We start from the raw sequence: 16,808 nt of genomic DNA, 5'->3' as shown, positions 1-16,808 counted from the left end.
AATTGGGCTTGATAGACCAAACTTGAGCTTCCCTCCTATATTTAATAGGATGTACATATGCTTTGATGCAAGTAAGAGGGGGTTTCTACCTAGGTGTATACCACTTATAGTTAGATGGATGCTTTTTGAAGGGCTACTATGGATGCACTCTACTAGCTACTGTCACTCAGGGCCCTAACCATTCATTTTATGTAATAACATATGCAGTTGTGGAACAAGAGAATAAGGATACTTGGAGTTGGTTCTTGAGAAAGCTATTTAAAGATACTGGAGATTCAAGGGAACAAGGTTGGGAGTTTATATCAAACATGCAAAAGGTTGGGAACAAGGTCTTTGGTTCATATCGCAATTTCATTTTCCATATCTTTATGCATGAACCTACTAAATAGGGCCTTAGGGAGACAATTAAGGAATTATGGCGCCAGACTCAATTCATAGATTTTGTGTTAAGCATATGGCAACAAATGTTTGAAAAAATTGGAACCGTGATGATCTCAACTAAAGGTGTGGCAATGTGCTAAATTAAACACCAAGGGAGAGCTTGAAAGGCATTTTGAGGAACTTAGATGTGTCAATGAGGAAACCTATGAATACCTAGGCTTGTTGGATAAGCATAGCTGGACGAGGGCAACATTCAAATTACATACCAAGAACCAGAGCCTGTGTAATAACATATCCGAACAGTTCAATGCTGCTATTGTGGAGCATCGAGGAAAACCTATCATCACCATGTTAGAGGAGATCGGGTTATATCTGAAGAGGAAGATGAACTTTAGTATGAATCAGATTGCAAGATATTGAGGTCCAATCACACCAGCTGCCCAATCAAAGTTAGAAATAGAAAAGAAGGATAGTCACAAATGGTATGTTCTTTGGGCTAGAGACCTTGACCTTGCAAGGTTTTAGGTCCAAAGTATATACAGCAACAATCATCAGCATGTCGTTGACTTGAAGATGTCCACATGCTCATGTAGAGAGTGGGATTTGTGTGAAATCCTTTATAAGCATGTAGTAGCATGTATGCAGTTTGTTAGTATTGATGCAAAGAAGTATGTCAATCCTTTCTATTCAAAGGCAACGTGGGAAATGATTTATGCTCTACATATAACTCCAATGAGATGATTAATGGATGAAGCTTGGTCTAGAACCTATTGAGGCTCCAAGATTTGACAAGGGTAGTGGTCGTCCAAAAAAGAAAACTCCAAGGTTAATAATGTGCCTAAGAACCCATATAAGTCTAAAAGGAAGTACAAACAAATAAAATGTGGAAGATGTGGTAGGAAATGACCTAATGTGAAGACATGCATAGGTACAATTGTGAAAGATAAGAAAAGGAAGAAAGTTATGACTGATACTAGCTCAAGTGCATCAGCTTTGCCTTTTAAGACTCAGTTTATAGGACTAGAAGTGCAGGTGTACTGACTTGAACTCATAATTATCATGCTTTTTTATTGCTAGTCTATTAAATTGACTAACTATTACTTATAAGGAATGACATAACTGTCGGCTCCAACTATCGTCCATGTACGATCAAGTATGGTTGAACAACCACTTATCATGTCTCAACAAACATCAAATATACCTCATCCAGCATTAATGAGACCTTAGAAATTAACAATCAAACCACTTAAGAGAAAACCAAGAAAATCTCAAAATGATTGATGCAACCATTATGTAGCGTGCATTTTACCATCGCAGACTCAGCAAGCAATTGCATTAACAACGTTAGTTCATAATATACTTGTGCAGATGGTTTTTGTTAAATGATGTACTTGGACTAGTGTGTCTTGGTTAAATGATGTAGTTGGTCAAATTATGTACTTGAACTTTATGGAGAATGTCACCATCCATGTGTCAGGAATTGGCATGTAGTCCCTCTATTTCTCATATTGACTAAACATTAAGTAGGCCTAAGAAGCCAACAAACGAGCCTAAAAGGGAATCAAAGAAGCCAAATAAGTAATTTCAAAGGTTGGAGTACTTAATAGTCTTGTTCTGAAAAGTTATGAATCGTTTTGTTTGAAGATGTCCTTTTGGGAAGTACTTTTGATATGTTAGTACTAAAAAGATAAGTTATTTGTGGCCATTGGCTTTTGAGAAGTAATTTGGACTATATTTGCATTTTGGGCACTATTTTGGTGACTTTAAATATTGGCAAATGTTATATATGATAAGGTATATGCTATATGGTTTAATTCATCATTTGTGGCTTTTGGTTCCTTTCTTTTTATCTTTTTATTGTCGTATGGACTCCATTTTGGTGCATATGGTATAAAAATCATACATGGTGTGCTCCTAAATTTATTGCTAGCAACATCTTGTAAGACAGGTGGACAAGAAATTGCTAATGCATATGAACAAGAACTTGCTAAAGTTCCCAAACAAAGTTCATTACGACTCATTAATACACAACCAAAATTCATTACCTACACGAAATAGTTGCATATATGGATGGAGATGGACAACAAAATGAAAAAATTTATGACTTGTTCCTCTAAAACACAACCGAATTTCCAACATATTTCGAGGTGAAAGCCTACAAAAAAACAACCCACAATCCAAGCTCAGATTCATCCTATTCCTAAGCTGAAAAACCATCCACAACAATCCTCACAACCAACAAAATCACTACAAATGTCAAAATTCACCACAGTCAAGCCAGCTTCTTTAGTTGAATCTAACACTTCACAATCCTGCTTTTCAACAATATCACATTCCTTTGATCCCAGGATATTCTTGAAGTGTTATGAAATTGGTCTTCCCACTTGAAATACCCGCAAATATGTGCTTCATCCTTCCATAAAGGACACTTACAAAATGGTTGATCATGATTTGCAATGATCTTGGATATCATTCAACGTGCTCTTTGTCCACAATAACAAAGAATTCATATTTTACCAGAGTTACATCCATGTCAGTTGCCACGCATATGACGACATGACTAAAACAATAGACAAAATGGAGATTGAGGGACGAAACTAGTGGGAAAAATCTTTGATGGACCAAAACAATGACAAAGTGATCTTTCAGGAACCAAATCCTAAGTCTTCTCTTCTCACTACGAGCACGAGTTATTTCGAATTTCCATTGACTTTGTTGTATTAATCTTCGAATCCGCTGTGTGACCGTATGATCAACTTTAGTTCAATCTGAAAGCCGATGCGCGGAGGCTGATCCAGTGGCTATTGCAAATATATATATATATATATATAAAGATTTCTGTATCTCACTGAGTTCTGATATCAATAATACTCCAATAAGATTTCAGAATTCCGACATCAATATGTTGCATTCAGGGGTAGTCCAAAGACTCTGATTGCATAGCATAAGTTAGGTCATGGGGCCAAAACTCTAGCCCATCGTCATATTCAACACCATAAATTTGGATTATCGAAGAGACCGCATTCCGCATATGGTCAATTTAAATCCATTTTCTTTTCGTTGTATATGCCCAAGATCAGATAGCTCCTTTATGGTCTCACAATATTGCAGCCCTCGTTTAACATTCCAGAAATCCTCTCCAATGTCCTTTGGCTTGCCCCAGAAATTTAAGGACAAGCTTAGAAAACATGCTAATTTGCAATACAAATTAGAGTATTGTTCGGTTATTCGTAAAGCATTGTCAACATTGGCAATGAATTTGCACTGAATTAACGCTTATAACAGAACATAGCGGTGTGATTTTTCCAACAGTGATCTCCAGAACAGCAAAGGAACATGTCCCCATAGATAAACACGGCAAGAAAGCAAATGTTTGTGGTCCAAAGCACATCCACACTTATTATGCCGGCGATCTCCGTAATAATCAGAGGAACTTCCGGTACGGTCTTCCTGCATCCTCATCTTGCATGTGCTGCCCATAAGATTAACACAGTGCCATTAATTTGCAGTTTCAACGCAATTTCAGATAAACTCCATCTATATGATCACAAGGATGAAACAGTGGAGATCCCAAATCAAATGCAAGAAAGAAATAGAACTGGAAAGCTATGGTAAAACCCAACAGCTGGCACACTCTGCTGTATAGCTATCTCAACAAAATAGCTATGCAATGTTATTGACCCAAACAACGTCAAATGCAACAAACAGCGGAAAGACAAATCTGTTTTCGCCAATCCACACATTCATTATGGCTTGTGTGGCTAGCAAAAGAGAAGTTCAGTGGCTCCAAGCAGAGATACTGTTGCACAAACTTCTTGCTGTTGTACACCGGGCAATTTAACTTTCCAGCCCTAATAACCACTCTGACTGATAAATGCCTTTGACTCATTTTGTCGAAGGAGTACTCCTACTTTGCTTATGAATAGCATTCAACGCATAGTGATGCAAGGAACATTAGGAAAGCTCATAAAGCAAGGCTCTTTAAAAACACTAGACCCTTCTTTCTGCTTATTCTCGATGTCACTGATCCACCAGAGCCACTCTAAAATTGAGCTCAGCAATTAGTTGAAAATCCCAGAAGCTCACTCTACCAATTAATTTGATACACGAATGCAACAAAGAAAGGAGAGTGCTTTCTACTTGAAACTCGAATCCCATCTATCAACAGAAACGGTCAAACTCTGCATTCAAGGCAGCTACACCATATGTTCCGTCTTTACAAGCATCTTCGATGAACTTCAACAGCTACGGATCAGAATGCGCAACCTCACACGCTAGAAACCGCAACCCGGGAAACTTATCAGGTGAAGTGATTTGACAAATATCCCTATCTGAAAATTGGAATTACTCTAACGACAACCTGACACATTACTTGCCGATAATTATCCTGCTGCCAAATTCACAGCATATTCTAACCATATCACAATATCCTTCCTAACTCTTATCAGATTACGACACAATACTCCGCCATCAAATTCCTCATATCTTCTACTTTAATCAGACTATCTCTTCAAATTTCAAAATCACCAATTGCTCCAGCACTATATCGTCCTCGAGCTCGAACAAGCCAGGTAAATTTCCCTAGTTTCCATCTCTTCTTGATGACTACTGGCCCCATTCACTCCCAACCTGGACTCCGGCCAGGCTAACAATGTAAATTCCGCCTGCTCAAGCTCATAACAGAACCATCACCAGCAAAACTGTAGGTACGGTCACGGATAGATCTCAGCTCACAGAATCCAATCGTCAGCAGAAAGGCAATCAATCGCAGGTCAAAATCCGCAGCTACAGAAATCGAGCCACAGAGAGAGAGAGAGAGAGAGAGGAATGGACGTACGAATTCACGGACTATGCCCTTGTAGACTAAGACGGGGATGGCGATGCCGAAGATGCCGACGAGAGCCAGGTTCCGGCGAGTCCACCGGAAGTTGTGCTCGAGGTTCTCCCTCGCCGTGCTCCAATCCTCTATGAACCTGTTCTTGTGAGCTTCCATTCCCCCTCCCATCTTCTCTCTCTCTCTCAGCTTCCTCTCTCTCTGTCCTCTCCGCGCTGCTGTGATTTCGTTTAGGCTTGGTACTGATCACTGGACCTTAGGGATGTGAGAAGCGGGTTAACGAGTCTATCCGACCCGATTCAGCGAGAGCCCATTTCACAAAATGGGCTGCCCATCATTCTGCCGGGCCGGGCCTGATCCGTTTTTATATCTTACTAAATGATTTTGATTATGGTCTAGTAAATATCTTGCTTTCAACGGCTATTTACTCTTAAATGGCCTTAAGCATATGAGAAGCCAGTTAATAACCGCGTGTTGTGCAATAATCTTTTGTCAACTTTTATATGCCAGAAATAGGTAAACAACACATATAAACATGAGATGATTTTAAATAAATAGAAAAAAGAACATAAGAACAGCTACATATTCCATTGAGTAAATATTACAAATTGTAAGTGAGAGTTAAAGAAGAGAAAATTATAATGATAAGCAAATATTTACTTTAACCTTATAGAAGTACAAATAAAAAAGAGATAGTAATATGCATATTTCCATATATACAAAGAGTGCTAAATATTGTGTAGGGATTAGGGTGTTGGAGAAATTATATTAAATCAAAAAACAATGCATAAAATGAATTTTAAAATTTTTATTTGTAAGATATTGAACAAATTAAACTAAAATAAATCACATATCTCGATGAGTTTTATTCAGTTATTGAGGAATTTTTTTAATATTTCACTAGTTTTTTTAATTATATGAGTATATTAATTTGAACACTTCCTATTTCCATATTTTGAATGTTCTCCATTTTCATATTTTTTTAAAGTTTCTATCTATTTTTTTAAAAAATTTTGAATCATGAAACATCATTTAATCATCAATTACCATTATATGATTCACATACTTGATAATTTGAATTGTGGAGGAATATTAGTGGAGAACATATTAGGAATAATCAAATATTGCATATTTAAGAAAGTTAAAATAATTTCAAATTTAACACACTTTACTGATTTTGTGATATTATTTTATCATGAAATTAATCTGCGGTAATGCGTGAGATTTTTTTTCCTAGTGTTATTATAAAAATCAATTCTTTCTTTCTTTCTAGCAAGTTTAGAAGAACTAATATTTTCTTGATAATTGAGAGTCCTTCATTGAATATGTAAAAACAAAAATGAAACGGTATTAATGCACAATTAGATTTTCTATTTTATTTACTTAAAAGTTAGTGTCATACACTTTCTACCAAGAGGTTGTAAATTCATTCTTACTAATGAAATATCTCGTGTATTATTTATTTTGTTTTGCTTTTACTCAACTCCTAAATCATTCTTATAATTGAAAGGTTCATCTTCGTATTTCTAGTACATAAAATAATTTTTCACAATTTTCTTTTCTGATATTTCTTCCTCCTTTTCAATTTACTAGCCGAAGTTAAAAATGCTTGAGAATCGGTCCGCTTGTCAATAATAATCAACAGACTGAGCTCATCTATTATGATTAGAGAACCAAATCCAAATCCAAAATTAATTGCAGTGGCAAAACAGTGATATAATACATAAAATAATAACCACTAGGATAAAGATTTATTCGAGAATTTTGAGATTATAAAAAAAAAAAAGAAAAAAAGAAAAAAGAGACATTGGTCATTCATTATTCATTTATTTATTTATTTGTAAAAATAATGAAGGGAAAAAAGAAAAAACTATCTTGTCTCTGATTTTGTTGTTCATTTTCATTCTATTCTGCTCTGTCTCTCTCTCTCTCCCCTCTCTTCTCTGTTATCGAGAAGAACGATAGCACACAGCTCAACGAAAGCAACGTCGCCGTTTCCGAGCTCGTATTCTCCGCAAGATCTGTCACCCCGCTCAGCTCGGCCATGGCGGCTCTGATTCGACGGCCCTACTGATCCCCTCCTTCTTCAACCCCTCTCGTAATCTCTCTCTCTCTCTCTCTCTCTCTCCAGCTCAAGTTCTTGATTGTAGCTTTCTGATCACGATTGGATGATTTGCTGCTGGATCCGATCATGCTGTTCAGGTCTTGCGTCTCCTCTGTTCTTACTCCTCTGATCCGCTGCTTGCTTGCGTTTTCCGTCTGTTGATTCTTCCTTGCATTTGAACTTGACAGCCTCAGGGCCTTTTTGATTAGACATTGGAGCATTTTCATTGCAATCAGTCTCCGTAGATTTCGATAATGGGCATCAGTGGTGGTCTTTCCTAATGCTGATTTAGCATAGCAATGTTGTTCTTGCTGGTACGACCTCACAAGTGAACTGTAATATGATATGAAAGTTTGGAGCTTTATATAATACATCGAGCACTGCTCAAGTAAGCGAGAAATGAGAGAAGCTAGAGAGCTTTAAGGCTCCCTTTGATACTGTCTCTAACCTCGTCAGTGTTGGTATTCGAATGTTCTGTGCCGTATTTATTATCTATAAGCAATCTTATTGTATCACGCGGTAATTTGCTTTATCCTGGTGTTATTTTTTGGGATGATGATCCTCTGTTCCTTTGCCTAGCTGAGATTTGTAATCTTTTGTTAATAAAGAATGTTCAATAGATGATTTGTGTGTTCTTGATTTAGCAACAATCTGGGTGCTAAAGAGCAGATTGCTGGTGGGTGTGTTTGATTTTCGAGTTTTTTCTTATGGTATTTCTCACTAACATATTGGAATCTCTCATGCAGAGCTTTAAATAAGCTGCTTTTTGCATACTCGCATGATAACAGGAGAAGAGTAACTTCTTTGCATGTGCTGAAATAGGTTGGTTATATTTCTGAATTATTTTGACCTATTACCTTTCTGTGTAGATGCCATGCATGAGAAATTCTAATCAATTTACTTTTCATATTTTTCATGTAGACCCTCATATTACTCGGGTGTTTTAAAGGATCAAATGTGCTGAAAGGTCAGTTTGGTTATTTTACAAACTGGTCAAAGCAGGTGCTTGAGTTCTATCCAGATGCAGTCGTCACCTGGAAAGCCCACACTTAAGTTAATCGTTAAGTTTAAAAAGAAAGAAAAGGAACAAGAGTCAAGCCTACCTGATAGCTCGGATGACATCAATCAGGAGCCGACAGATACATCTACTTCCATAAGGGATAGAGAGTCTTGTGAGAACAAAGAGTGTTGTGATGAATCAAATGAGAAGCCTTTGGGTCAGCAGGTTGATGATGAATCAAAAGAGAATACTTCAGAACAGCCTGTGGATTATGAATCAAATGAGAAGACTTCAAGACAATCAGCCGATGATGAATCGAACGAGAAGAATTTGAAAGAGTCGGTAACTGATGAATCAAATGGGAAGACTTCCAAACAGCCGGTGGATGATGAATCAAATGATGACTATTCAAAGCAACTGGTGGTTTATGATCCTTTGATTAATGGAGGGGGTCAGATTGTGCCTGTTCCTGATCCCTCGGAGTCCCAGCATTCACCATTTGTGAGACATTGTGCAAATCAACCTCCCAAGGTTTTGCCGTCTGTTGGAGCTTTCACAGTCCAGTGTGCAAACTGCTTTAAATGGAGGCTCATACCAACAAAGGAGAAATATGAAGAAATACGTGAACGTATCCTTCAAGTCCCCTTTTTCTGTGAGACGGTTCGTGAGTGGCGACCCGATATATCATGTGATGATCCCGAGGACATTTCCCAAGATGGTAGCAGACTCTGGGCAATTGACAAGCCTAACATTGCCCAGCCACCTCCTGGGTGGCAACGGCTTCTAAGGATTAGAGGCGAAGGGGGCACTAAATTTGCAGATGTGTAAGTTATACCTGTCAGAGTTTCTATGCCTTGAACTTATTAGTCCTTTCTTTCCGTTTGTTTATTATTCTGGGTGTTCATTCGGGCCCTAATGTTTCACGCCGAACGTTTTTCAGGTACTATGTGTCTCCATCAGGCAAGAGACTTCGTTCAATGGTTGAGATACAGAAGTATGTCCAAGCACACTCCCCTCCTCTTTTGCTTTCTTAGTGGATTCAAGCATGCCGTTTTTCCTCTTTTCTTGGAAGGAATTTTAGCCCTTATAGCACTTGCGATCGCACAGATACCTGATGGAGCACCCAGAGTATGTGGCAAATGGAGTGACAATGTCACAGTTTTCCTTTCAAATTCCTCGGCCGCTGCAAGAAAATTATGTGAGGAAGCGGCCCTCTCGTGGTCATGTTTCTTATGATGGCAGACCTCTTGATGCTGGTGAAGGTATGTGCTGCATGTTCCTTGAACTAATGAAGATAATGATGTTTGATTAAGCCCATTGAGTTTTTCACAAAATTAGTCGGCCTTGTTCAGACCAATATGGTGAAAATTATCATCCCACTTGGTCAAAATTGGGGTGATCTGGATCTGAAATGTCTCGTGAGAGTAATAACATGGAGGTCAGAATTATGGGGAATTATACATTACGAACAAAAGAAAGGAAGTACTAGTGCTTATAGTTTCAAGCCTTATGCATTGATCTTATTGTATTTTGCATAAGATGACCTGAACTACTTTGATGTTTACTGCTGTCATTTTAAAAGAAAAGAAGGTCGTTCAATTGACTCTTTTTGCCTAATAAACCATGAGACTGCAATCATAAGGTGTGCTGTCGCTTGGACTAAGCCTAAGGGATATTTTTTCTTTCTATTGTATATGCTTTTTACAACAAAAATATGATGCTTGTTCCCTTAAAATACTTGCAGCACTTGTGGTCTTCTATTAATTTAGTCTGTTTAGATGGCATTCAGTTTATTTTATGAGCAGAATTCTTATTGCCCAGATCAATACATCAAAACCTTTCTTGCTTCATTTTCTTTAGAAAACTGCATCGCATTTACTTATCTGTTTTCCTTTTGAAACTTGAGGAAAAAAGTACTCGCATGTTTCTCTGGCATTCTCGTTTGATTATTTGGGTCTATGCTTGCAGCAAGACCACTAGCATGGGCAGCACCCGAGGACTTGACGGAACTGCAACTGGGCATGCCAGGCTTATCATCTTCTTCATCCTTCGGGAGCTCATCTCTCGATCAGTTTCCAATGCCAAAGAAGAAGAAGAAGAAGAAACCGAAGAATCCGTTGCGTGAACAAATGTATAGTAGCAATGAACCATACCATCAACACAATTTTGGGCTAGGCGAGCCTGGTCAGTTTTAGAACTAGAAAATTACAATCTCTCGAGTTCCTTAATGCCAGTCTTCATCTTCGGGTCCCAGTTAGGAGGAAATACTTTTGAATGTCTTTCTTGGGGTGAACCGCTTTTGTGGCTTTGAGGGGGGGAAGGGGAATGGAGGGGCTTCGAGGTGTTGTGGCAATGGTTGTATGATTTTTGGACGTTCATCGTCAATATATATATACACAAGTAGAAGCTGTATGTGGGTAATATTGTAGCATGTTCAAATGAACTTTTGCTTGAGAAGTTTGTCTTACTAGTTTTTGAAATTTATATAGTAGCGGGCCTTATTTCATCCTTCCTTTGAGGCCTTTTTAGTAGTTTGTTTTGTAACTGATCATTGTTCTCTTTTGTTAGTTAGGGTACTCATCCTTTGCTTTTTAGGCTTTGCTTAGACCTAATTCTTTTAGGTCTAGCAAAAATTCTAAATCCGGATATGACTTGGTTGAATAACGTGTCTATATTAACACGGGTTGGTGGTATTAAGTTTCAGCTGCGAATCTTATAAATTGAGAAAATTTGTGATTGCAAGAGTTTTACCTTTGAAAGGGCTAACTTGGTTCGAATTGGGTTAGTCAGGGTCCATTGGGCCTTTGAATATCATGATGCATACTGAGAAGCATGTCTATTTTCGACCCCTCTTGTTCTACAGTTCTACCCTTTTTCTGTATAACATGTATATTTTCGACCCTCTCGATCTACAGTTCTATCCTTTTTCTCAGGCTGCTAGAATATTAAGATCATATGTATTCATTTCACTTTAAAGAAAGATGTATCCATACGCACCTTTGATTGCATGAATTAAAGAAATTGCCACATCGATTCTTGCTATTGGGACTTCTCGTGCATATTTATTTCCCTTTTTTGCTACTCTTTGCGAGGTTCATTTGTGGGCCTCCCATTGAGCCTATGGGCTTTAAGCAGGCCCATCGGGCCTGAACTCGGCCCAACACGCTTCACATTTTGCCCCAATTTAATTCTTTTTTTTTTCCCTCCCAAAACCGGCCAAAATTATTGCTTCTGCACCACTCACTCTGCAGCCATGGCTCCCGCTGCTTCTCCGCCATCTCTACTTTCCTTAAGCTCCTCATTTCGCCCCAAAGTTCGCTTAAAAGTCTCACCCTCCGACGCTCTCGCGTCATTACCATCAACGGTCAGGCGAGTCCGAGAGACGACTCCGGCCTTCGCGGCTCGAGGAGAGCTCCCCGGTAATGGTAGTAATCCGGTGAGTGCTCACTGGTGATAACTCTTGCTCCTTAATTCCGTCCTGGCGTTGGTTTTGTTACTCGGTGACAAACTTCGATGTTGGTTGTTGAAGGGACGAGTGAAGTATGTTGCTGTCAGTGCTTGTTGTAATGCTTGAGTGAGGAGTTCTTGGAAATGGCATTAATTGTTTCGTAGCTCGGATTCGTTCTATATGGAGATTGGAGTAGGGAAAATGATTCCAAAGCTGTTTTCCGTAATCCGGAACTTTGTTTCCAAGCACAAGTTTTGGGAAGCACATATAGATCATTTGGATCCTCGCTTATTAATTTGTTGAGCTGCAAAGTTAGTAATGCCGATCCTTCGGATCATCTAACAGGGAAGAAGTGAAGTCGGGCTTGCACAGGAAACGAAGAAGAGCGAACCTGGAGTTCCTCTCAGCACAGGGGATAATGCTCCGGTTAGAAATTCTTTGGGACCCCAGCGATACCGCCCTCCTCCTTTGGTTAATGCCCTAAAATCTTCTGCCCAGCAAGATGCTGCAAGTTTCCATTTCCCAGGACACAATAGAGGTAGAGCTGCCCCGCCTTCATTGGTGGATCTCATCGGGATAGGCCCATTTCTCCACGACCTGCCAGAGCTTCCCGAGCTAGACAACCTCTTCTCTCCATCGGGCCCCATCTTGGAGGCACAGAAGGAAGCAGCTGAGTTGTTCGGATCCTCGGAGACATGGTTTCTCGTAGGAGGGACCACGTGCGGGGTCCAAGCTGCTGTTATGGCCACCTGCTGTCCAGGGGACACCATTGTTCTCCCTCGGAACTGTCATTTATCGGCTATTTCTGGTATGGTGTTGTCTGGTGCAATCCCGAAGTATATCGTCCCTGAGTATAGCTCTCAATGGGAGATCGCTGGGGGGATCAGTTCAAAACAGGCAAGTCCAATTACCACATGTCGCATTTTCTGCAATTTCATACAATTTCCCTATCTTTGACTTTGCTTTGTTCACACGTGCCCTGTAGATTGAAGGATGAATGCGTGATTCTTGGTATGACATGTTTGATTTAAGACAGTCGTGCTTACTGCAGGTAAAGAAAGCATTGGATGAACTGGCATTAGAAGGAGGAAAAGCTTCGGCGGTATTTCTCACTTCTCCAACGTATCATGGTTTATGCAGTAACATAGCTGAGATTTCTGAGCTATGTCATTCTGTCAGGGTCCCGCTGATTGTTGACGAGGCTCACGGTGCCCATCTAGGACTCCACAACCAGCTTCCCCCCTCAGCGCTCGAGCAAGGGGCTGATATTTCGATACAATCTACCCATAAAGTTCTTTGTTCCCTCACACAATCATCAATGCTGCACATGTCTGGGAATATAGTAGACAGGGACAGAATCTCTAGGAGCCTGCAAATTCTTCAGAGCAGCAGTCCAAGTTATCTACTTCTATCATCCTTGGATGCTACTAGAGCTCAGCTGAGTGAAAACCGAGGAACTCTGTTCAGCAGAACAATCAATTTGTCAGTTGATGCTAGACAACTGATCAAAGAAATTCATGGTGTTACGGTTCTTGAGCCTTCGAGCTTCCCTAATTGCTGTGCTATAGATCCTCTTCGGCTGACAGTCGGTTTTTGGCGACTTGGTCTATCTGGTTATGAAGCGGATGACGTGTTGTATGGAGATCACGGGGTTGTCTGTGAACTCGTTGAGAATCAATCTGTTACTTTCGCATTGAATCTGGGAACCTGCGAAAAACATGTCCAGAGGTTGGTTTCCGGAATCAAGCAGTTGTCTGTGAGGTCATCTATTGGGAAGATCAATGATAGGGGGAGTTGTAACCATCATTTCGAGCCATTTGTTGAGACCAACACAAGGATGAGTCCCAGAGAGGCATTCTTTGCGAGGAAAAGGAGAGTGAGCATCACGGAGTGCATAGGGAGAATATCCGGGGAGCTTATATGTCCGTATCCTCCAGGGATCCCGGTAACTATCCCCGGGGAGATCATCACTGAGAGAGGATTGAATTATTTGCTGAAGGCTAAGAGGAATGGTGCAGCCATCAGTGGAGCTTCTGATTCCGAACTCTCTTCCATTGTTGTGTGCTGTGAGAAATTTTCACGGATAGGTTTGTTGGAAGAAGATGCATTTGATAAGGGATAATTCAAACTCGGTAGCTTTGAGATGTTAAAAGGTATGCATACAGTCGAACCGATCACAAACTCCAGCTCAGAAAACTCGAGCTTGATCTCTTCTTCTTTTAAGCTTCATTTCACTCAAACCCGTCTGGCTTGACCTCGACTCGGTGTTTGACGAAACTCAAATTCGGGTAAGGCTTGAGATGGCGCTGGCTGAACAGCTAGAGCTCAAGATAGCTGGTTATAAAGTACCTGTAGATGAGGTAATACTTGTAAGTTGAGATTTATTAGTCTGAAAGTTGATGTACGATTGCTTATTAGAATTTCTATCTTTTATGTGATTTAACAATTTTTTTTTGAAAATAAATAATGGAATATCATTCTTTACTTCATAATATTATATTATCTTGTCTTATACGATATCTATGCAAGTGGAAATTGGGTGGAGTCAATGTTAATATATATATATATATATGTACATCTAAATGATTGAGCACTCACTATAATTCTCTGACAGTTTGCTGAAAATAAGAAGAAATTATTGGCACGTTGACTTAAGAAACTTGCATTGGGTGTTGAATTTCTCCCTATAAATAGTTTTCAAAGCTTTTCTGCACTAATTTTAATAAGGAAAAAAAATAAAATGCTTCAAACATGGAAGATACAACCTAATACAAGTAATATAATTAAGAATAACAAAATGCTTTTTTTATAATGAATAAGAATAATGGAATTCTATGAACATATAAGGTGGAATTTAGTACAAATAAGACAATAATAATGACAAAATAATGGAATTCTACGAATATGTAAGGTGGAATCTAGTACAAATAAGACAACAATAAAGACAAAGACATATAAAGTAAGGGAGGGCGTTTGGTAGAAAATGTCAAAAAAAATAAAAATAAAGAACAAATATTTGAAAAGGGAGTAAATGGTTCTCCTTTTGCTAGCAGATGCCTACTTTTTGCTCCTTTTAAGATTTGATGAAAAGTTAGCAATACAGAAATAAAACTAAAACTAATAATAATAATAATAATAATAATAATAGTGGTAGTAGACTAGTAGTAGCGATAACGACAACAATAATAATAAGAACAAGAAGAAGAAGAACAATAATAATAATTGGTGGAAGCCGACCAATTAAATTATTTACCATTAAGATTTAGGAGTAAAGTAATTTTTCTTGTTGCTATATAATCTCATTGAAAGTTAAAATATAATAAAGGAGACGATATTTCTAGCAAAAAAAATAAATAAATAAAAGAGACGATATTGGAAAAAAAAGGGATGAGTGAGTCAATGGTTCTTTTTTTGGTTAGTTCGAATGTATCTTTAAAATTTTTCTGATTAAAAACTAATAATATGAGAAAATTTGAAATAATCATATTTTACAATGATTTGATGAGAAAAATAATAAAATAATAAAAATTAAAAATAATTATGATAATTACTTAAGTGGTTAATATTTATTCTTCTATTTATCGTAATTTGATTAGAGTGTTCTCACATTATGTGCCGAGTCATAATCATTGAAAGTTTTCTCTAATATTACATTGATCACATAAAACAACAATGCAATTTTTTTACTCGATGTAACGAGGATTCTATCAAAACTGAAAAAAATTGCACGAAAAATACATGTAATAAAATCACATCACTTGAGCACATAAAAAGAGGAAAAAAAAAAGGCACTTGCGAAACTCAATCATAGGAGTAGGTATGACTTTATTACTCCCCTTACGGAGTTCTTCGAAATTCAGCTTCGGGCTTGAGTAAAAAATTTCGAGACAATAAAAACCCTACATTTAGAGGACTGGGATCCTCCCGATTTTGATTGATTTATATCGTATAAAGTTATTATGTAAGAAATATGTTCATTCAATGTCATTCTGGCCGTATGTTACATGCGGATAAATTATCTCGTAACTAATGTCAAGTCAGTCAACACCAAATTAGTCTTGACCAATATAAGCCGAAAAAAGTGTTGTCTCATTGATAAAAATAGATAAAAGGGTCAATTGTATAAAAAAATACGGACTTTTCATATTTTATCAATTCTTGCACGAATTTTTTTATTAACCTAAAAATGTACGAACTATCAATTCGATTTAATTTTAGCACGCCTCAACTTTTTCATTAATTTAAAGGAGAATCTGTGGTCACACCCTCCGATAAAAGTAGCCAAAGCCGTCGACGACGTTATAGGTGCGACATCTCATTTGTCTGAATTTGAAAAAAGAAAAAGTAAAATCGAGAAAAGAATGAAGAGGGTAGGTAGTGGAAGTCTCATCGGTGAACACCATCCCCCTAATCAGTGTCATCGGAGACCTTTGTCGTCGTTAGCATTCTCGATTGGGCAGATGATGGTTGTCGTCGAGGCCCACCAATCGAAAAAAATGAAAGTCGTGCTAACATTGATAGTTTATATATTTTTAAGTTAAGAAAAAGAAATTCGTCCTAGAATTAATAATGTAAAATGTTTATGCTTTTTTAGGCAATTAGCCATAGAGAAAATGGATGAGTTTGCAGGACAACAAAGATCCTACATTTAGAGGATCCTACACTTAAGAGTGAAGAATTTTAAGACAACAAAGAATCCCACATTTAGAGGATTTCTCCCGATTTTGAGTATGCTTACACTATCGATTTATTTCGCATGAAGTTATCACGTAACACATCTGTCTATTCAATGTCTTTCCGAATAGAAGCGACATGGATAAGTTATCTCGTGACTAACGCCAAATTGAAACAAAATTAGTTTTGACCAATATAGACTGAGAAAATTTGCCTCATTAAGAAAAAAGGATAATAAAAGATAAAAATGGATCAGGTTAATTGTAAATAGTAAAACAACAATTTCCAAGTCAGCAGATCCCAGAATCCGCCAATGCTGACGTCAGCCGCTTCGTCCCTCCTCTGTTATAATTCCCGCCGCTCTCTC

At 38.2% G+C, this 16,808-nt stretch overlaps 3 protein-coding genes across 3 annotated transcripts; 2 read left to right on the top strand and 1 right to left on the bottom strand.

Moving 5' to 3' along the window:
- Nucleotides 1–3,498: 3,498 nt before the first annotated feature.
- On the bottom strand, nt 3,499–5,451 carry LOC116198173. The gene is made up of 2 exons (XM_031528522.1): nt 5,219–5,451; nt 3,499–3,853 (listed from the first exon to the last, which is right to left on the bottom strand). The coding sequence occupies exons 1-2, from the start codon at nt 5,384–5,386 to the stop codon at nt 3,806–3,808; spliced, it is 216 nt and encodes a 71-aa protein (XP_031384382.1). The 5' UTR covers nt 5,387–5,451; the 3' UTR covers nt 3,499–3,805.
- Nucleotides 5,452–7,105: 1,654 nt separating this feature from the next.
- LOC116196440 (methyl-CpG-binding domain-containing protein 2-like) lies at nt 7,106–10,825 on the top strand. Its single transcript, XM_031526160.1, has 6 exons — nt 7,106–7,313; nt 8,066–8,141; nt 8,241–9,143; nt 9,260–9,313; nt 9,427–9,581; nt 10,288–10,825. The coding sequence occupies exons 3-6, from the start codon at nt 8,341–8,343 to the stop codon at nt 10,512–10,514; spliced, it is 1,239 nt and encodes a 412-aa protein (XP_031382020.1). The 5' UTR covers nt 7,106–7,313; nt 8,066–8,141; nt 8,241–8,340; the 3' UTR covers nt 10,515–10,825.
- A 158-nt stretch (nt 10,826–10,983) lies between these two features.
- LOC116196439 (arginine decarboxylase-like) lies at nt 10,984–14,244 on the top strand. Its single transcript, XM_031526159.1, has 3 exons — nt 10,984–11,755; nt 12,113–12,664; nt 12,819–14,244. Exons 1-3 carry the CDS (start codon nt 11,573–11,575, stop codon nt 13,887–13,889), a joined length of 1,806 nt encoding a protein of 601 aa, XP_031382019.1. The 5' UTR covers nt 10,984–11,572; the 3' UTR covers nt 13,890–14,244.
- Nucleotides 14,245–16,808: the final 2,564 nt, after the last annotated feature.

This window comes from Punica granatum, chromosome 2, assembly GCF_007655135.1.
Source record: "Punica granatum isolate Tunisia-2019 chromosome 2, ASM765513v2, whole genome shotgun sequence".
Lineage (NCBI taxonomy): Eukaryota > Viridiplantae > Streptophyta > Magnoliopsida > Myrtales > Lythraceae > Punica > Punica granatum.
This window is presented reverse-complemented; position numbering and strand designations above follow the sequence as displayed.